Source organism: Mytilus edulis, chromosome 9 (genome assembly GCF_963676685.1).
Source record: "Mytilus edulis chromosome 9, xbMytEdul2.2, whole genome shotgun sequence".
Lineage (NCBI taxonomy): Eukaryota > Metazoa > Mollusca > Bivalvia > Mytilida > Mytilidae > Mytilus > Mytilus edulis.
In genome coordinates, this window is record NC_092352.1 from 7,242,953 (window position 1) to 7,266,114 (window position 23,162).

Consider the following 23,162-nt stretch of genomic DNA (forward strand, 5'->3'; position numbering starts at 1 on the left):
CCACTTATATATTTTGAAGTTATAAGATAAGCTTTTTTCCTCTCTTATTTAAAGTCAATCCTTATAGCTCATGGGTTTAAACAAATGCCATGATTTAGGGTAAAGTTGCTGTGTGTATAATCCTAAAACTAAAGATTTACAAAATAAATGTAAAAAACTTTATCTCTGCTTATTTAATTTCTATTTTCTGATAAAATATCTCCTTCAATATTTCTTCAAATTCAGATTTCATGATTAACTTTCTTAAATTATTATTAAACATGCAAATATGTGACTGCAAATTAAAGACCTCATACAGGTGACTGGAAGAGTGGCATAACGTAAACAATGCATGGGACATAAATATACAGTCTTCAATAATGAGCAAAACTCATACTGTATACTATATATATATATATAAATAAGCTGTTAAAAGCCAATTTCAGTATGACAAAATTAAAACAATACAAAAGAGTAAAACAAATGGCTTGATTCATGTTGAAATTAATAACTTTATTTTTCATAGTTTATGAAGTCATTTTTGAAACAGAATTAAGTCAATTCTATCAATTATATGCAATAACAAAAGGCTATTTCTTTTTAATATGCACTTCTTTGAAGAAGTTAATTAAATATATTGCGATATTGTGTATTAATAAAGATTATGTAATAACTAAAAGTCACTGGAAAGTTTGCCTCAATTTATGTTTCTCAATTACAAAATGTAAACAACAAAAAATAAATAAAGACAAATAAATTTAAATCCCAGCAGTTAACCTCAGTGATTTTTTTTAATCCTTTTATACTACTTATGTCATACCAGCAAGGAAATTGTGATTTGACTAAATGAATTGTGATTTTAAAAGCACTTGACTAAATGAATCATTCATACATATAGGCTGTGGTGTGATTTAACTAAAAATGTGATATTTTCCATGACTTGTGATAAACGTTACATAGTGTTAAGGATATTTATATATACCATGTCTCAGAGATCTGCTGAATTTCACTGATAAAAAAAGAAGTTTAAAGAACCTATCATTATTTAAAGTCTTTACAATGAATTATTATAAAGGTATAAAGATCAAGTATAAATACTGAACAAAAATTCCGTCATGAACAAAAGAAATGTAAACCTTTTTAAATATTGTGATTCATTGTCTTGTTTTGAATTTTTTTCCTAAGATGACCAGGGATGGCATTGAATTCTTACATTTGATATACTAGGAGGGTTTTCATTTAAGACAATAATATAAGGACATTAAAACTCAAAAGTCAAGGAGGAACTCTCATGGCAGTAACGCATTATTACGTAGAACTCTAATAGTACTTGGTACTGTAATACTTACGCCTGTTCTCCTGATTCCTCCAGTAAAATTTTCTCCAGAAAAATAGGATTAGCACTAAAATAGAGCAAAATATGGTTAAATACTGTCAATTTAATACAGAAAAAACTGCAACAGGAGCCTGCCTTTACGACCTTTTTTGATTCGAGCATCACTGGTGAGTCTTTTGTAGACAAAACATGCTTCTGGCACAAATACATTATTCAACCTTAGAATCTATGATGAGTTTATTATTAAAACTTTTTACATTTAATGTTAATCTTAAGCCTTCTGGTATGTACATTGCAGTCAGTATTTTGTTTAAAGTCTGTGTGTTATGAACTCTTGGTACATTGTTTTTTTTAAGTTTTTTTTATTTGATGTAAAAAGTTTCAGTCTGTTAGAAACAGATCGACATCATCCTAAATTAGCAGTCTTCTCATTAGTTCATAACTTTTAACAAATAAATGTACTGGTTTTTTTTAGCAAAATTAAAATGTATAAATGTTAAATTACTAAACTTGTCACCTGTTTCTTGGCTTTTCTTTTTTATTAGAACTATTTTAATAATTTTAATCAAAATTTCAAAAATATTTTAAAGGCACAACAAAAAACATTACCAACATATATTAAACATGCACAAGACAAAATAAACTGTAGGAATAAAATCAAATGAATAAGTTTCTGGTGGGGATAACAGGCAGAAAATATCCACATGCTCTCTCTTAATATCCTTCTTTACACTGCTTTATATCATCAAATTGTTACAACCATGCAATGAGAGGTTAACAAAAGACAACAGACTGGTTACCCATTAAAATCTGGTTTCAGTCATATAGACTCTATTACCACCACCACTTCATTATTAAAGAATAAAATATTATACATTAAAAATATAATAGTGTTTCTGTTATATCATATCCAACTATTTAAATTACTTTTCAAGATTATCTAAAATAATCATTGAATAAGGACCTAACAGATTTGTTTAAGTGAACAGTGAACATGCATTTATTTGTGTTAAAAAAATCATGTGTGAATTATAATTCCTTTCACCAGGATTTCAGGAAAAGTTAAGAAAAAGTATTACCTGCTCAAGTCACTAATATAATTAACAAAATCATAAATTATCTATTAACTTTCCTTACTGCATATATGTAATGTTGATTTGTTAAATATATTTGTTATTTACATACCCGGAACGCCTTAATGTGGACAAAATCTTGAATCTAAATAAAGCTTGAAACTTTAAAATTTCAGTTGAGGGGAAATAACATTGAAAGAGGGGGAACAGTTTAATTAAGGTTATGTTATATATAAAATGTTTGTTGAGGAGAGAAAATTCTAAAGTATGAGAAAGGTTCACTCATATATTCAAGTTATGTGATTCCTGATGTAAAATGTTTGCTGAGGGGAGACAACTTTGAACTCATCATTGTTAATCCTGATTGGTTGATATGTGTGCCCGTTATTTTTTATTTTTAGAGACTTCGTGCACTCTGCTTTATACAAAAGGCAAAATAAAAATTATTCCGTAGCCCTAAAGGCACTGAGATGGCTTTTCAACGCTAGGACAAGACACATATTTTTAAGGGCAAAATTGATAGGCATGGGAGATAAGTACAAAATACGCTAAGAAAAGCAACGCGAACCTTTATTTTTTGGACCAAAACATACTGTCCTAATAACTTGTCTTTGATTCTAGCAAGGTTTCGTTAAGAAAATCAACTTTCTAAAGTCTGTATCTCAAAAAGGCTACCATTGTCGCCTATGGGGAAATTAATTGTTTATTTCAATCTAGAAACGTTCAGTTAATTTCCAAGTTGTGTAATTTATGATTTTAAATGTTTGTTAAGGGGAGATAACTCATCATTGTGAGAAACATTCACTTGAATTTCAAAGGTATGCGATTTCTGAAGTAAAATGTTTGATGAGGGGAGACAATTCTGAATTATCAGAAACAGTCACTTTAATTTTCAAGTCATGTTATTTCTGATGTAAAATGTTTGTTGAGACGAGATAACTCTGAATTGTCAGGAAATTTCACTTGAATTTTCAAGTTATGTGTTTTCTAAAGTTAAATGTTTGTTGAGGGGAGATAACTCATCATTGTTAGAAACTTTCTCTTTAATTTCCAAGTTATGTGATTTCTGATGTAAAATGTTAAAGGGAGATAACTTTGTACAGTGAGAAAGGTGCACTCTAATATCCAAGTAAAGTGGTCACAGATATTGAATGTTGTAAAATAACTTACTTTTCATATGAGTGAAGATTTGTCCCTGGTAATTGTAATTTCTGCATATCTGAATCTCTTGAATCTAAATAATAGTTAAATTAAATTACATTATTTCTTAAAATAAGACATCTATGCTAAAGTAGTATTGATAATTTTATTGCATAGGTACATTATTCATTTAGTAAACAAACCATCCCATTGTATAAAACATTTAATGGTTAACTTTAGGAATCACTTAATATTAACAATATATATAAGCATTGATAACTTTTCAGCTTTTTTTCCAAATAATTGTCTGGAAATGCAAAATAAAGTGTAAAGTTGTAAAATAATTATTATAAAACCTGTTGCGTTCACAAAAAGGTTGTTATTAAATTTCAAACAAGCAGTTTGGCTTAAAGTATTGGATGTGTGTCATTTTCAGGAGAATTCTTGGCTTATCACTTCTCATTATTAAAAAAAAACATAAAAATTGAGGTTTCTTTCTTCCCAAATAATCACAAAAATCTTAATCTTACAAATCATAAGGAACATAATAAACTATACACTTGTGGACATTGTAGTGAACACATTCAAAATCCTTTCAAATGATAAAAATTAAAACACAGATTTACAAAAAACAAAAGACAACAGTTAATCTTACCATTTCCTTTGTAAGCTGCATGAAATATACAAGAAGATATGTACATTTTTTGGAATATGTAAAAATTTGACAGAGTGAATCGTTTATTGTTTAAAAGCATCAAAACTTTCAATATTAATACTTTTTAAGTATTACATGGAAAAAGTAATTAAAGTTTGAGACAATTGTTTTTTTACATATATATATATGATCAAACTTACCATATGCCATAGCTGTGGCTGCTTTTAATTTTCGTTGATATCTGTAATAGTAACAAGGTTAATTGAATATATTGTGACAAATTGAATAAAGTGAATATAGGATCAAATACTACTATTATTTAATTGTCCACTAGTTGTTACAACTTTACCAAACCATTGGAAGTAAAAACTATATTCATCTGAAAAGGATGAACAATTTATAATTATCACAAAACTAAATTCGATGATAAAAGGTCACACTTACTTTTTATACATAAAATAAATAACAAACATCATGGCGATGGCTGGTACACCCAGGATTATAGCTAAGAGAATTATAGCCATAGTTAATTGTCTCTTGCTATCATCTTCTTGAGCTTGTGTTGTTGTTGGCTGTAATATATAAACAGGTCATATGTTTATCATGTATGGAGTATCTAAGCGGTATGTCTGTTACCCCATGACCATTATTTAGTTGGAAGTTTTGAGAAAAAGATTGATGATAGATCTATTCAAAGAGATGATAGAATTGAGAATTTTAACCAATGAATATGTCAAAGAAACAAAGAAACAATAAATAAACCAATTTTTTTATTTTCTATTTCTGAAAATGGCTTACACACAACGAAGTCAGATTAAAATAAATAATTTGTTTGTTTTATCAAATACGGTGATTCCTATCCAAGACAAACTGTTGAAAGACAAACAATTTCTGCCATCTAGAAAGTTGTTTTTTGGGAGAAGGTCATTTTTTCAATTTTGTGAGAGTCCAGTTTGGACATGTTTTAATGTAAAATTTATTTGGTAACTTACCACTATCTGGACAATGTTATAGTCATTTAGGACACTGACTAAAGCACTTGCACTGCCATCTATAGCACTGTAAACACAAAATTAAAAGTAAGTTATATATTGTTTGTTGTTATGGAACTTAATTAATTAATAAATTAAAATACACTCACATTGTATGTGGTATATTTTGTATAACATTATCAATAACAAATTTTCATTAAATTTTTCACAAGCTTAATAATTAAACCCATTTAGACTTCAGTATTTAAATACCTAAGGCATAAATAGTTTGATAAAAAAAATGGAAAGGTGAACGGATGGATTAGTGTTAACATCCAGTGGCAAATATCAGACAGTTTTTTCCTAATACTAGACATCACTTGCTTAGCTGATAAACAGCAGATACTAAATTTCAAGTCTTTGGTTTGGCCTGGCCCACAATTTTTTCAAACATGATAAAGCATGATAATCATCATAAAACAAAAGAAGTATGTAGCAAACTAAAGGAGGGTTAAATATCATGTGATATTAAGATTATGTGTTCTGTTTTCTTATATGTACATATCTAACACATATTTCAGTATCTTTCTGGTTAAACCTCTATTTTAAAAGTTTTTAAAACCAAGTCCTTTTTTTTAATATTCAATCTTGTATTTGGTGTAATTGTTTAGAATATTTCATATTGGATGAAGAAATATGCATGATTACCTGGAAGTTTCTGAGGAAAAGATTTTAACAAAGTTTATAATAGAAATCATGAAAGAAATATATTTGTTTTCCTTATCCTGCACTACATTTACCTTAAAAGTTCTGAAGAATCCACAATTCTAAAAGGATTTATGACTTCTCCATGTATAAACATATCAGTTCTGTAAATAAAATATTAAATTGTCAGAGTCATATCTTACAAAGGTTAATCAATCAATTCAAAATGAAATGAATATTGAGTAAGTCACTTACTGTAAATTCAGAAATTATTGCGAGGTTTTTATTATTGCGAAAAATGCAACAGAGTTGTAAACCAATAATTTCAAATCGCATTTTAAAATATTTTATATGAATTAAACATGATTTTTCTCAAAATCGTAAAAATTGAAATCGCATTTAAGTCAAAAATGACAAAATCGCAATAATAAATGCACGCAATAATTTCTGAATTTACAGTATTCAAATGCAAAGTTGCTGTAAAATATTTGGAGAAAACAAAATGCATATTTATATTATCCTTGATAAAAAATAAAGGTTTCATAATGTATCATAATTACATGCAGTTTAGGTATTCTAACATTTAATTTTGTTGAAAAAATTTAAAACGACTGAAGTATGAGAAAAAACACCTACTTATCCACCTCAGGTTTGCCTTGTATATTTTCATGTGTCTGTATTTTATCAACAACTATTCTGTAACCAGTAATCTTCTCTAGTCGACTGTAAATAAATTCAGAAACTTTCATTTTATGGTCAATCATTGTCATTTACTTAAAGCAAAAATATAAACACAATAATTTGAACTAGTGCTTTTTATATTATTTGAACAAGAACTTGTAACAGCCAGGTGTCCAAAAGTGTGTCACCGCTGCAAAAAAAACCAAACAGAACAAGTAGGACAGAGAAATTACAACAGATAAATCTAAGTTAGGTTAGCATTATGATGAATTCTTTTACTCTCTCCAATTAAGAACATTATTTTGGATTATTTAATTAAAAAACAATATGCCCATATTCATTTGTACAGCTTTTAACAAACAAATTAATTCTAAAATTGGGGAGTATATACAAGCAATCAATTGTTTCAATAGCACCATAGCTTCAGCAATTACAATTTTATTACTAGGTTATAATATGGGTCACTCAGACCACTATACCCTAATGAGATTCAATCTTAGGATTGTAATAGACCAAACACAAATCTGGCCAATAGAACTGTAAATTTTAAGCAAACAACTAAGTCAAACTTACTTTTTAAACTCTGTGGAAAAATTCCTGACTTGTTCTGGAAACATACGGAATATGACCTTTAACCTTTGGTCATCATTAATTAAAGATATCTGAAAAAAAAAGATCAAAACTTTCACTTAATATTACGATTGTGCATAAGTTCATATATCAGCATACATTCACCAAAGTGAAACTTGTAATCAAATACATTTCAATATTTCACAATAAAACGGTGATAAACAGCTGCATAAAGGTATTCATCGTTTTCTTATTTGATTAAAAAAAAGAAAGCGCAATTCATATAATTCTGACAGTCTCCCTTATTGCCATTTCATAATTTATTATCAAATTTCTCATATTCAAAATCACTGATGCAGCCTAAGATAGGCATACTTTTCTGCTTTTCACATACATTTGTAAGTGACATTACAGGCACAACCAGGTGTACAAAGGTTTTTTTTATAATTATAAAATATCCTTTGGAGCACTAGTTTTGCAATAAATGACAAATTGATAAGTGAACCTACCCTTAGAGTAGCATTAGCCAGCTGCATGTCTTTATCTTTAGCTTGTACACTCATTAGGAAGTAGCCATTCATATCAGCTTGGAAGTATGTGTTTGTTTTCAATGTCCCGTTACTGAAGAACTTGAACGGAGTAGACCCTATAGACTGACTCAGACTATCAGGGTAGACAACCAATGGACGACTTTGTACAAACGTATGATTCTTATTCTCTCCAATGTCCAAGTCAATTATTTCACTCTGAAAAAATAAAATATTTTCATTGATATGCATAACTACACAGACAACCAAGAAATACAGGTATATCAACATTCTGGTGGATTTAGATGGATAAAATTATAAAATAACACATTTCCTAGCTTATTAATGGTACTGATTACTGAATGTGACACTGAACTATAACTGACTTAAAAACGAAAAGAATTTTCAATAAATAGTCTTAGACGTTTCTAGCAGGTGGCTTGCGATTGATCACTATTGAAGTGGTATTTGGTGAGTTTTATGAGCATGCATATACTTTTGCTTGCAATGTGACATTCTCCAAAAAAAATTAAATTCTACATGTTAAATATAATTTTTAATAGACAGATTAATTGATACTAAAATTTCTTGACAACACCTGAAATTATTATGTAGCACATCCAAAATATAAATGAGAAACAAAACTCATAGTAAAAGTTGTCAAAGGTAAATAAATCCAATAATTATATTTACCATATATATCCCACTTGTGCTATATCATATGTAAAGAGATATAGGAAGATGTGGTGTGAGTGCCAATGAGACAACTCTCCATCTAAATAACAATCTATAAAAGTAAACCATTATAGGGTCCAGTTTAGGTTTCCATGTACCTATTTGGGTTATATCACAATGTAATGTTGACTCCAATTGTAACCTTACCTTTAAATTAAATATAAGTTCTCCAAACTGTGTTTTCCTTGTTATTCCAATACTGAGTGTATCCTCACGGAATCTTGGAGGGTGGTCATTAATGTCCTGAATTGTTACCCTCACCCACATCTGTGTTACATTTAAAGGTTTATATATAGATGGCACCACTGCTTCAGATGTGGCAGGTTCTCCGATTGGTCCGGGAGTTATCTTAAGATAGTTATAAGGTGTGGCCCATATTACCAAGTTGATAAAATTGATCTGTCGTTTGAAAGGGTTTTTATCTCCATCTCTATCTATTGATTTCATTAAATATAGTTGTCCTGTCTCATTCAGATGGAAGTGATCCTGCATTTCTCCTCCTGAAATTATATTTTGTTATATAAGGGTTAGTTAATAAGCAACATTTTTTTGAACACAGAACAAGACAATGTATTTATGTAGCTCTTGCTGTACAAGTTATTGATATGTTATCAGGAAATTGTCTAACCTTCAATACTAAAACTTTCTTAACCCACAAACTATTGGTATTTTGAAGAAGAAAAAAAAATTGTTGCTTTAGTTTTCATTATAATTCATTTCATTTGTGAGTTTGAAAACTTGTTTATTACTTCAAATTAATTTTTACCGACTTACCAATAATATAATAAAATATCTGGCTATTGTTGGCATCACTGTCCTTGTCCACAGCTACATCAACACTACCAATTAATGCCCCTGTGCTCTCCTCTGGCACACTGCCAACATAGTACGGCTGATACTGGACGTCTCGTGGAAATTCTGGGTCTTTATCGTTGATATCTATCAGGCTGATTGTAAGTGATAACGGTGTTTCCAGTCTATTTGGTAGACCATTGTCATATGCTATTATTTTTACCTGCAAATTCAGCATCATGAATGAGAATTAAGAAAATGTTTTTATGTTTTTTTACCAGTGTATAGTAAATTGTCATATAACTGGAATGTCCGACATTTGTTAGTCTTGTATGTTTTTTTTTTAATTTTAGTTTATTTATATGTTTCAGAGTTTAGTGTGATGTTTACTTTCACTGAACTAGTCTTAATATTTTTTTTAAATGCTTGCTACAGTCCATTTCCTGGTGCAGGATTTTCTCCCTGTGTAGGAGACACATTGGTGACCTTCTGCTCTTTGGTGGGGTGGTTGTGTCTTTAACAAATTCGCATGTTCCATTCTCAATTGTAAGTTCATTTGTATCATAAGTTACAGTTTAGTAGTAAGGAGCTGATGTTATATATTATTATAATCTACAATACAACACAGTATGAAAAAGAAATGTCAAGTATATCAATAAGACCACAACTAATGATACACAAACTTTTGATTGATTGATTGATTGATTTATTTAATGACTGAGTTATTGATTGATTGATTGATTGACTGAGTTATTGATTGATTGATTGATTGAGTCTTAGTGTCTTACACATCTTTCATTACTCTTGGCTATATATAACGACTGCCAGTTTTTTATAAGGTGAGGAAGATGGATTTCCAGTAAAGAACCATTACTCTTACAGAAATTGCAATCTTAGAGCTTATATGAGGTTAGGAATCCAAAACTAATGTATACAGATTTAAATCTCATTAACATCCTTTGCAGATGTCAATCTTAATTACAATGCTTGAGCAAACATTCATACAAACAAAGCAAGCAAGTCAACCAAAGTCTTTCTTTCAAGCATTAGTAAATTAGCTCTTAGACTAATAAGACAAAGGACATGTAGAACTGAATGTCCCTTTAGTATCTTTCTCCACTCTTTTAGAGAGTATGGACAATTATTTTTCATCATGAAAGCATAAATTTACAGACCTAAATAGAATGATTGATTGATTGTTAGTTTTATATGTTAAATTCCCCTTTCAATACTTCTTGGTATATCATGGTATTCATTTAAATAAGTGGAGAACCCAGTGAGAACCATTCAACGGAAAACTGACAATCCTAGTCAATATATACATACTATTTTAACATTTTACTGTTATATCTATTACGTTATATTTACCCTATACTGGGCAGTGACTTCCCTGTCCAGTATGACTTTGTTGCTTAGCTCTCCTGTATCATTATTGAGGGTAAATTTAAGATAATCATCTTCTGGTACCAGACTGTATCTAACTTCTCCATTCCTCCCATGGTCTTCATCGTTAGCAACTACTTTTATTACCAAAGTATTGAGATCTTGTTGCTAAAATGTCAATTCAATAGGAATGTATAAGAGCCATAACAGTGATGATAACTTTACAGGTGGTACCTAACACTACAGGGAGATAAAGTCACCTAGCTGAACGTTTTAGTTTATACGTTGTGTTGTAAAAGGAATATTAAGCTTCTCAATGATCAAAATTGGTATTTGTCAAACTGCAATATAACCAGTGTAATTTTTCTGACAAAAAGGTTGGTTCAAAATTTTTGAATTTTTGATATTTTTGTTAAAGGGTCAAAGTAAATACTTTGACAAAATTTTATGAAAATTAAGCTAGCCAAATTAATTTTAGTGAAAGTGTTGGGTACCACCTTAATATATTCTAATTTCTAAAAAATTACAGCACTTTTTTTCAGATGCAAACAGTGCAAGTCATGAAGAGAAATGAATAGTGTTCACCTATGGTCTAGTAAAGTATCAAGTTTGCTAAAGATTGAATGCATCTTTAAGTGAATATATCTAAATAACAGCTTTATTTTGTCACAAAAATACTCTGACAATTAGCATTTGACCCTAAAACTAAATTATTTTATCTTTGATATAACATTAATTTAACTATTCAAACTAACAAAAAAATAAGCCTAATACATACCTCTTCTATACTTATGGTAGCTTGTGGTCCTTGTGGTACAGTGAAAACTGGCTGATGTAAATTCACATCAAGTATCGTAAAGTACATTTTTTTCTCTGACGACTTTTGTGGTGATCCCCGATCTGTAGCTTTCACTGTCACATATAATATTCCCACCTGACCTAATAAACTACCTTTTAATTTAACAACACCTTCATATTGTTTTCTATCAGGATTAAATATGGTAGCTATTGTAAACTGGACTGTAGCATTAGTATCGGATGTTAATGAATAATCCACAGTACCGTTGTCTCCATTGTCGGGATCTGTTGCAAAGATATTAGCTACAGTGGACCCATCAGCAGCATTCTCATAAATTGGTATCTGATCACTTGTTATACCCTTGAGGTCAGGTGCGTTGTCGTTCACATCCAACAAACGGATCATAATCTGTCCTGTTTGTTTTGACTTCTGATTAGTTGGATCGTTCACATTGTCCCTGGCAACAACATATATACTGTATTCTTTTCTGGTCTCATAATCTAAGTTACAATCCACAGTAATTTCCCCCTAATAAGACAAGACAAAATTAGGTCTTTCACAAATATATTAGCATTGTAGAGAATGTTGTTTGCTTGGGTTTTTAAAGATTTCTTTGGTTTTTTTTGGGGTTGTTGAATTGCAAATTAAAATTCATAGCTTACAATTATTTCTACAAACATGTTGCTTTGGGTAAGAACATATAATAATATCATTTTTAGAATTTTTTGAATAATTTTTACTTTTCTGAAAATCTACAATTTTGATACAATGATAATACATGAATGATATACTGCTTTTAAATTTCAATATGTGATAAACAGATTCTATCTATTCAATTTAGATTTTTGACTTGGTATAATATAGTAAGTCAGTGTATGTGTTTCCAGTTTATCATGTAATGCACTACTTATCATAAATATCTATAATTCCTTCAGACGTAGCACAAGAAAAATTTGAAAGCACCAATTGTATTTTAAGATAATGATAGATTAAGACGGCCAGTCAGACTTCAGAAATAAAAATGTAAAGCTTATCTGCAAAAGTCGATTTATTTTATTTCTATCTATACCAGGGATATATAAAACTTTACTCAGAACTCAAAGTATATAAAATGTACTTGAAACATCAAATCAACTATTGATTGGTTAATTGGTTGATTTCTGAGTCTGAGTATAGCAGCTGCTCAAAAGTTTTATGACCACAAGGTCTGTTCTCTTGTTACTATTCATGTTCTGAAGTCAAGTCAAACTTACAGTGAACTCATTAATGACCAAGCAGCCATCATCATTGTTAATTTGTAAAGAGTACTGAAGACTTCCAAACTCTCCGATGTCTTTGTCTGTAGCATCAATCACTGCTATCCTAGTACCATTAGCAGCGGACTCAGATATACTATAGGTACTCTGGTATGCATTAAATATAGGGGATTCATCGTTAACATCAAGAACTGTCACGGTTACTGTTGCTGTGGACGACAGTACAGGTACACCATTGTCAGTAGCAATGACCTTGAAATTGACCTCAGCATTCTGTTCCCTATCTAGTTTCTTCACAAGTCTAACTGTTCCTTAAAAATGCAATTGATATTGTTATATTATTAACTTTCTAGGGCATATCCATATTGTTGAGAACATTTCAGTCCCAGGAGCTTCTAAGACTTAGAAGTATGATGTATACTACATTACTCACCAACAAATATAGTGTTTTTGAATGCACCTTTAAATCTTGATTCAATTTTCATAGTTTCAAATTAGTGGTTCAAGTGTAATCATTCTTTAATAATTGCTTAACATTTTTGAATAGGAATTATGTCTTTCTCATGTGATGATCTCTCGACTTTGGTTTTACAGATCTTACATTGAATGATATTGAAAATTGTAAACACAACATATAAAATAATCAAATATATCTCTACTCTTTTCATAAACTAATGATGAAGGCCATTTATATAATGATAAGAAAAACAATCTTCAGAAATATGTTTTCTGTAATAATTTGCAGGGGTTCCAAGTATTCAGGACTTAAATGAACAATTAGTTGTCTTACCGGTATTAGAATCTATTTGAAATGTTGTGGAATCAGATGGAGCTACAGAGAACTTGATTTGTTGGTTTTTATCCACATCTATGGCTGATATCGTTGTTACCACGTCTAAGATGTCTCGTCCTTCAGATATGTTGACGTGGTAGTCACTGCTTGGTGTAAATGTGGGTGGGTTGTCATTTTTGTCGTCAAGAATTATTGTAAGGGTACCTGATTAATAAAAAGGGAAATAATTAGAAAGTGGTTTGAAAAGGCCTGCCTAAATGTATAAAGATGATTATTATCATAAATATTTCTTTTTTTATATTCATAATAAATCCATATTGCAGCAAACAGTCAAATTATAACTTTTACCATACCAGTTTTTTGTTGGGGTTTACGTTGCTTTGTCTTTAGTTTTCTATGTTGTGTGTTTGTGTACTATTGTTTGTCTAATGGTCTTTTTTTTCTTTTTTTAGCCATGTTGTTTTCAGTTTATTTTTGACATATGAGTTTGAATGTCCCTCTGGTATCTTTTTCGTTCCTTTTTTTTTTTTTTTAAAGATAACCACAATATTCATGACATTCATAACCTTCGTCCATTCAATAATTAACATATATTACCTGTAGCTGTTTGTGGATTATGCATGACACCATTTTTGTCCTCCACTAATATTTGTAGAACTATTTTCTCAGCTGTTTCTCGGTCTATATTGTCCTTGTTTATTTTAATTATTCCACTGTTTTCTTCAACTATAAAGTAGTCCTAAAAATAGAAAATAAAAAAGGACTAAATAAAAAACTATCATAGAATATCTAAGAATATACACATCAACAAAATCTATCAGTAACAATTATAACCATTCAACCAAGAAATGTGATAGTAACATTAGAAATTTTAAACTTCAACTTCTGGGATATGGATTTGTTGATACAGAATATATAATATTTTCATAAATATCTTAACCTTTTCCATAGTATATTATATATTTCATACCAATCAGGTGTTCAATATTGACTTTGTCCTATATCATTCTCATTTTCAAACATAGAATAATAAAAATACTCAACTCAAAGAAAAATTCAAAATGGAAAGTCCCTTATCAAATATCCATATCAAAAGCTCAAACACATGAAACAAATGGATAACAACTTTCATATTCCTGACTTGGTACAGGCATTTTCTTATGTAGAAAATTGTTGCTTAAACATGGTTTTGTAGCTAGCTTTACCTCTCACTTGTAGAGTGAAGTAAATTTAAATTAACCTAATGAAACACAAGATAATGAAACAACTTTTTGATCCATACCTGAATGTTGTATTTTCCTACATCAACTTCAAATCCATTCTCATCAAATGCTGTAGTTCTATTCTCTATCAAACTATAATGTAGATCAGCATCAGAATCAGGATCTGTCGCAGTGAAGGTTGTCACCACCTCAGATGGTTTAGGAGAGTTCTCACTAACATGTACAGTCCTTGATGAAGTGAATATTGGACTTTCATCGTTAACATCATCTACATTTATCTTTACTTGACAATATCCAACTAGAGTTGTAGACCCTCTATCTGTCGCAGAGACATTCAGAATATATAAACTCTTAGTTTCCCGGTCTAACTTAGCGCCAGTTTCTACACTTATTTCTCCCGTTTTAAAGTTAATTCTGAACTGGTCTTGTGATCCACTGTCTATTCTGTAAACAAATTCATTGTTAGGGAATGTGCCGTCAGCATCAGTGGCCTTGATCTGTGTGACAACCGTTGTATCTGTGGCATTCTCTAAAACATTGGCTGTATAACTTGGCTGGTTAAATATGGGAGCATTATCATTTACATCCTGAAGATAAAACACATTATCTATCAATTTGCAAAAAAAAATATATTAAATAAAACTATTTTGTTTTCATAAGCAAGAGATAAATCTATGTGAGAATTTCTTGTTTACTATATAATGATTATGAAGAAGTGTATTTGTCATTTTCAACAGGTCAAAATAAAACAAAGATCATATAAAAAGTCTAGAAATTTTATTGCGTAATAAAGCTTTTTAAACAAAAAAGAAATGATTAAGAATAAGAGATTAAACATCAAGCTATCGTTAATAGCTTCTTGAAGTATGAAATTTTAGTATTTTTCTATGGCTGTAGTGATCTCAATAAAACATTGTACCATCTAAGTGCTAATATGTAAAGTGGTTAAGTACCTCTACTTCTATGGTAACATTGATGACCTTTGACCTCCTAGGATTTCCCCAATCCATGGCCTCTACAATTAACACAACCTTTCCATTGAGTTTTGGATCCAGTGCTTCATAATCTAGAGGTGATTTGACAGTAATCTCCCCTGACAGTATATCTATGGCAAAGTTGTTTTCTAGTCCTGGTGGTGTTTTGTTAATCTCATACTTTATTAAGCTGTTAGGTGTGTTAGGTTCATCTATATCAAAGGCCTGAAATAATGTGACGCAATCAAAATGAATACTTAAAATACAGTTTAATAATCAATAAAAAAAACACATACACAGTAACCCAAAATAATATTGAATTTTTGCTACTTAATACAATGACAGTTCAGTGTACTGATGTAAATGACTGCTGGAATTAGTTTTCATTTCATCAAGCTTTCAATAATAAAATAAAGATTAGTTATCATTTTAGCATAAATCTTTTGAATAAACATATCACAATGAAGGGAAATAACTCCATTTATTTTTTAAATGTAGTTAATGTTGTAAAACTATTATCATATATATTGCCTCTTTTTCTTCAACTTTCAGCAAATTTACTTTTTTTTTATCTAAAAGCAAAAAATACCTCCACAATAAGTTTTCCTCTTTGGAAATCACTGGCTTTCTCCTTAATTGTACTGAAATACTCCTCTCTTCTGAATTCTGGTGAGTTATCGTTCTCATCAGTGACGTTGATTCGTAACTCTGTAGTAGAACGGAATCCTCCACCATCTTTAGCCTCTACAGTAAGATAGTATTCATCAACCTTCTCTCTATCTAAATCTCCAGCAACTGAAACCTCACCAGTCTTGTCATTTATAATAAACCTAAAATTACACAAAATGATAGTTAAAATATTAATGGATACATACTAGATTTTGACTTTATAAATTTATTGCTGCTCAAATAAGTTTACAAATTTTCTAATGTAGATAATTTTTCAATATTGAAATGATTTTTAAACACCTAAGGAAGCTAAATACTCTTTAAACTAACTTATTCATAGGCAGATCATAGTAACAGTTTATGTCTGACAGCAGCATTTGTTGGTGTGTCTCAATAGTAGAAGCATTTGATATGTGTAAATAAAAAAATGGAACCCCTTGGATACTGTTAGTTTATGTTGCTGTCTAATTGAAGTTTACATTTTTTCTTTTATTCAAATGACCAACTTACTTCCCATTTCCTCCTCTCAGTGAATAAGTCAACTGTCCAAATATACCTGAGTCTTCATCTGTTGCCTGGAAACAGAAAGTGTTGTGAAAAAGACTGTCACATGCATAATGTATCAAAGGAAATTCTGATCTTAATAAATCAATGATTAAGTAACTGTGATACCTATATAATTGTTTTAAATAACTGTTTTGGTATATATTCAATATATATCAAATGAGATGTGGTACTTTTGCTTTAATCTATGTGAAAGAGACCAAGGAAGTACGATTTAAACAACTATAGATCACTGTACTGATTTAAACAACTATAGATCACTGTACTGATTTAAACAACTATAGATCACTGTACTGATTTAAACCACTATAGATCACTGTACTGATTTAAACCACTATAGATCACTGTACTGATTTAAACAACTATAGATCACTGTACTGATTTAAACCACTATAGATCACTGTACTGATTTAAACCACTATAGATCACTGTACTGATTTAAACAACTATAGATCACTGTACATCTTCTAAATTATAGTCAAGAATGTTGACCGACAGAAAGTACATATTGTAACCAAATTAACTAACAAAAATTCTTAATTTCCATTAACTCCTATTTACATTATTTAGTACATAGGGCTGTTGTGTTGATCTGTTGAATTTAGCCCAGACTGACATCATATCATTGACTTCTTTTAAAATATATTGTATTAACTTACATTAACAATGATGACGGGTGTATTTGCTGCAGAGTTTTCTGATATAGTAGCACTGAATATCTCAGATTGGAACTGAGGAGGAATATCATTTACATCTATGATGTTTACAGTAACAGTAGCCACACTAGATTTCTTCTCAACAGTGTGTATTTCTCTGGCTATGACCTATGGTAACAGAAAGTATATAAATCATATCATTTCACATCAAGTTATAAACATGATAAAAATGTGAGGCTTTAATCTTCATACTGTTCTTTTTAAGTCTTTTTGCAACAAAAAAGATCTACGTCTTATTTATTTCACTCCAAGTTATAAAAATGTGAGTCTTTTATCACACTGTTCTTTAGTTTTTCACACAGAAAGTAAGTTGTAAAGAATTTGTTCTGTCTTTTTAACTAGAGGCTCTCAAGAGCCTGTATCGCTCACCTGATTCTACTTGGGTTTTTGAAATCATATAAAAAAATATAAAATTTGGCTAAAAGTGACAACACAACCTCATTTATAAGGAAAGGAACATGTTTAATTTCATTCAAAAGTCCCCCACTGGCGGCCATCTTGGATGACGGATCGGCTACAAAGTAACAACACTTGGTCAGCACCTCATAAGGAACATTCATGCCATGTTTGGTTTTATTCCATTCAGTGGTTCTCTAAAAGAAGTCATTTGTATGCATTTCCCATAGGGTCCTATGTTAAACTAAGTCCCCTGCTGGCGGCCATCTTGGATGATGGATCGACTACAAAGTAACAACACTTGGTCAGCACCTCATAAGGATAATTCATGCAATGTTTGGTTTTATTCCATTAAGTGGTTCTCTAAAAGAAGTCATTTGTATGCATTTCCCATAGGGTCCTATGTTAATCTCAGTCCCCCGCTGGCGGCAATCTTGGATAATGGATCAGCTACAAAGTAACAACACTTGGTCAGCACCACATTAGGAACATTCATGTCATGTTTGATTTCATTCCATTCAGTGGTTCTCTAAAAGAAGTCATTTGTATGCATTTCCCATAGGGTCCTATGTTAAACTAAGTCCCACGCTGGCGGCCATCTTGGATGATGGATCAGCTACAAAGTAACAACACTTGGTCAGCACCACATAAGGAACATTCATGTCATGTTTGGTTTCATTCCATTCAGTGGTTCACTAGAAGAAGTGATTTGTATGCATTACCAATAGGGTCCTATGTTAAACTAAGTCCCCCACTGGCGGCCATCTTGGATGATGGATCGGCTACAAAGTAACAACACTTGGTCAGCATCCCATAAGGAACATTCATGCTATGTTTGGTTTTATTCCATTCAGTGGTTCTCTAAAAAAGTCATTTGTATGCATTTTCCATAGGGTCCTATGTTAAACTAAGTCCCCGGCTGGTGGCCATCTTGGATGATGGATCAGCAACAAAGTAACAACACTTGGTCAGCACCTCATAAGGAACATTCATGCCAGTTTGGTTTTATTCCATTCAGTGGTTCTCTAAAAGAAGTCATTTGTATGCATTTCCCATAGGGTCCTATGTTAAACTAAGTCCCCTGCTGGCGGCCATCTTTGATGATGGATCAGCTACAAAGTAACAACACTTGGTCAGCACCACATAAGGAACATTCATGCCATGTTTGGTTTCATTCCATTCAGTGGTTCACTAGAAGAAGTCATTTGTATGCATTTCCAATAGGGTCCTATGTTAAACTAAGTCCCCGCTGGTGGCCATCTTGGATAATGGATCGGCTACAAAGTAACAACACTTGGTCAGCACTCCATAAGGAACATTCATTCTATGTTTGGTTTCATTCCATTTAGTGGTTCTCTAGAAGAAGTCATTTGTATGCATTTCCCATAGGGTCCTATGTTAAACTAAGTCCCCCGCTGGCGGCCATATTGGATGATGGATCGGCTACAAAGTAACAACACTTGGTCAGCACCCCATAAGGATAATTCATGCTATGTTTGGTTTTATTCCATTCAGTGGTTCTCTAAAAGAAGTCATTTGTATGCATTTCCCATAGGGTCCTATGTTAAACTAAGTCCCTGGCTGGCGGCCATCTTGGATGATGGATCGGCAACAAAGTAACAACACTTGGTCAGCACCTCATAAGGAACATTCATGCCATGTTTGGTTTCATTCCATTCAATGGTTCTCTAAAAGAAGTCATTTGTATGCATTTCCCATAGCATCCTATGTTAAACTAAGTCCCCCGCTGGCGGCCATCTTGGATGATGGATCGGCTACAAAGTAACAACACTTGGTCAGCACCTCATAAGGAACATTCATGTCATGTTTGGTTCCATTCCATTCAGTGGTTCTCTAGAAGGAGTTCAAAATGTAAATTGTTAACGACGACGACGACGGACGACGACGACGGACGACGACGACGGACGACGACGACGACGGACGACGGACGCCAAGTGGTGAGCTAAAAAGTACTAAAAATATTTCACTATTCACAATGTAAAATTTTTTTTTACATTTATACATACAAATAAAATATGCATTCAATCTGAACAGATCTTTGTAATTTCTAACATCTTGTAGATCAATTCAGATAATCGAAAACCTAATTGCTATTTTTATTTTTCATTCTTTATTTTAGATACTTAATATGCTTGTTTTCAAAATTCCAATAGGGAACATACCTTTTATAATTGTATAAATAAACCAATTGTTCAGACGTTTCGGCCATTGGCCTTCTTCAGTTATTTATTATTCCTCTAAACTACATGGCTGACATTTCTTTTTTCAAACATTGAAAAGATGTTATAGATAAATGTCCTTGGAAACATCATGACGTTAAATACTCTAACGTCATAATAACATGACGTCACAATACTTTTGTATGAATGAAAGTTAAATTATATAAGTTTTGATCAATTAAAGTCATTCCTTTTTAACGTTAATTCCAAATGGTCTTTATATACTTAATATGTAAAATGCAACCATAATTTACAAACCTGAAATGTTGTTGAATTCATCTTCTCGTAGTCCAGATTTTTGGAGTTATTGACTCTAATTAAAATAGGTGATAGAGAGTATACTGTGCTGGGCTGTGGTGAAAAATCATTATAAGGCTGTCCATTCTTCTCAAAACTTAAACTGAATATACTGTTCTGGCCCTGTTAACAAATATATAAAAGTTACAAGGCACTATGTATCAGATATTATCAAATATCTTATCAGAAAAACAGAAGTAACAAATGTTTTAGTTAAAGGATAAAATAATTTTAAAAACACAAGAATGTGTCAATAGTACACAGATGCCCAGCCGCACTATCATTTTTTATGATCAGTGGGCAGTAAAAATAGGGTAAAATCTCTAATTTGGCATAAAATTAGAAAGATCATGTCATAGGTAACACGTGTACTTAGTTTCAAGTTAATTGAACTTCAACTTCATCAAAAACTACCTCAACCAAAAACTTTAGCCTGAAGCAGGACAGACAAACAAACAGATGAACGGACACACAGACCAGAAAACATAATGCCCATAAATGGGGCATAATAAACAGCAGTGAAGAATATTTTTCTTGAACAATTGTGAATCATTTGTCACTGAACATTAAACAACCAGCTCTCAACATCAATCATTGCAATGCTTAAACAAACCAAGCTTATAATAACTGGTACCCAACTCATAATTACTGATGATATATAATTACTGGTACCTACCTGATCTTTGTCACTAACAGACATAGTAGTTGTTACACCGGTCAAGGTTACTGGTACCCCATCCTGCATGTTCTCCAGGATCTTTGCCGTGTAAGTGTTAGCGTTGAATTCAGGTTTATTATCGTTGACATCTTCGACAGTTATAGTGACAAGTGTTGATGTAGTTGTTGGACCGTGATTAGCTGATCCTTGCTTCACTACTTCTGATGCCTGAAAAAGGAGAAAAACAATCTTATTTGGTATTACTATTTGAGTAATAATGCTGTGAATTAATAAATTTAACAATAAATATCTTTCAAATTTATATGAAAATTTTCTTTAAAATTATACATATTTTGATTTCCAATTCATTGTATTTGAAACTTTAAATAGCTGCATTTTCTTTGAATACTTTTATTTAGACCAGACTGACCAGTGCCTTATCCCAGTCATAATTAACATATTATAGACCAGTGTGCAACTGACATTATTTTTGGCACCAAAATGACTTTGTTTTTACAGCATTTCATTCAATTCCATATCCATCAATATAATTGGTAGCAAAACTTACCTGAACATACATGGCATATACCCCTCCCTTTTGTGTGACAGCATCATCATCTCTGTCCAGAGCACTTTTTATTGTGATCCAACCACTATTTTCATTCAAGGAAAAGTTTGCAAAATCACCTGGAATGTAATAAACCAGTGGTATATGATTTCAATTTAAGTTCATTTATATATTTTGGAATTTAGTATGACTCCAATATTGTATAGCATGCATTCAAGGTCGTTAGAAACTGTGCTGTGTTGAAGACCAATTGTTGGCCTTTGGCTGTTTCTTTCTTGTTTGATCAGGTTGTTGTCTCTATGACACAATCCCCATTTTCATTTTCAATTTTAATAATCATATTGATAATTATGTATCCCACTTACCCTGTGTAAACTTAATTAAGCTTATACAGTGTAACCTGTCTAATCTGACACCTGAGTATTGCAACATCCTGCTTTAACTGACACATTTTCATGGTCCCAAAATATGCCTATCCTTGCAGAAAAGGGTATTAGGACACCTTGCTTAAACCAACATTTTTTTCTGGTCTCTGAGTGTGTCGAATACTTACAGGTTACACTTTATATTATATCATTTAAAACTTACCCTGTGTAAATCTATATGTTATATTATTTGGAACTCCTCTATCTCCATCTAAAGCCGTCACTTGTAAAACTTTTTCACCCTTTTTATAAAGAAAAAAATAAATATGTATTTGTTTAAGAAATCTTTTCAGTTAAAACTAGGCCTATTTGATACAAACTTATTTGTTTTAAAAGGCTTAAAATTTAATTGCTTGAGTATAATTCTTTTCTTCTTACAAAATTGATCACAGGACAAATTGCTTCATAACAACCTCTATTTTCAAACCGGCTCAAAATAATTGTTAGTGGGAAAATCATTAAAACATAAAGTAATCAATAAAAACCATTTAATGATGATTGTATTTACCAAGGACATATAAAGTAATACAAAAAAAGTATATATCACAATTAAACATCTGTTACCAGGTGACGACAATAGACTTATCTAATTTACTCACAAATGTCAGCAAAAACGATGATTTAGCAATTTTATCCATCATCAATCTATACCTCAGTGGGTGGATATTGATAATTATTTTTTTTTCGTTTTACTGACAAGATGATTTTTTTTTATAAATTTATTACTTTATGGTAGAATTTTTTTTATTACACTAGACCACATAAGTAGGATTGCAATATTATTATCAACATCATTTCTAAATATGTTTGTGTTATAACCTTAAAAGATGATAAGACATTTATATAACAACAATAAAGAATAACTCACCAAAGAAATGTCTTCTTTTACTGATACACTGTATGGTAAATTAAAGAAAGCAGGAGGTGTGTCTTGTATATCTGTTACCGTGACAACAAAATCTGCATCAGCTGTACTCTTCAGTCCCATTCCATCCTAGGTGATAAAAATTGGTATAGGAAGAATTTTTTTATATCAT

General features: G+C 31.1%; 1 protein-coding gene across 1 annotated transcript in view; it reads right to left on the bottom strand.

Moving 5' to 3' along the window:
• LOC139487555 (cadherin-23-like) overlaps positions 1-23,162 on the bottom strand; it is a 143,135-nt gene that overhangs the window by 4,103 nt on the left and 115,870 nt on the right. The window contains exons 13-38 of the mRNA XM_071272436.1: positions 22,994-23,119; positions 22,289-22,367; positions 21,701-21,819; positions 21,151-21,360; positions 20,436-20,597; positions 17,485-17,649; positions 16,772-16,836; positions 16,182-16,422; positions 15,572-15,817; positions 14,678-15,205; positions 13,993-14,134; positions 13,393-13,599; positions 12,600-12,913; positions 11,326-11,874; positions 10,533-10,715; positions 9,147-9,387; positions 8,520-8,872; positions 7,620-7,856; positions 7,114-7,202; positions 6,496-6,582; positions 5,955-6,023; positions 5,176-5,242; positions 4,628-4,755; positions 4,384-4,424; positions 3,559-3,622; positions 1,329-1,382 (exon numbers count right to left, since the gene is read on the bottom strand). Coding sequence (XP_071128537.1) covers positions 1,329-1,382; positions 3,559-3,622; positions 4,384-4,424; positions 4,628-4,755; positions 5,176-5,242; positions 5,955-6,023; positions 6,496-6,582; positions 7,114-7,202; positions 7,620-7,856; positions 8,520-8,872; positions 9,147-9,387; positions 10,533-10,715; positions 11,326-11,874; positions 12,600-12,913; positions 13,393-13,599; positions 13,993-14,134; positions 14,678-15,205; positions 15,572-15,817; positions 16,182-16,422; positions 16,772-16,836; positions 17,485-17,649; positions 20,436-20,597; positions 21,151-21,360; positions 21,701-21,819; positions 22,289-22,367; positions 22,994-23,119 — 4,766 coding nt within the window. The remainder of the gene's footprint in view (positions 1-1,328; positions 1,383-3,558; positions 3,623-4,383; positions 4,425-4,627; positions 4,756-5,175; positions 5,243-5,954; positions 6,024-6,495; positions 6,583-7,113; positions 7,203-7,619; positions 7,857-8,519; positions 8,873-9,146; positions 9,388-10,532; positions 10,716-11,325; positions 11,875-12,599; positions 12,914-13,392; positions 13,600-13,992; positions 14,135-14,677; positions 15,206-15,571; positions 15,818-16,181; positions 16,423-16,771; positions 16,837-17,484; positions 17,650-20,435; positions 20,598-21,150; positions 21,361-21,700; positions 21,820-22,288; positions 22,368-22,993; positions 23,120-23,162) is intronic.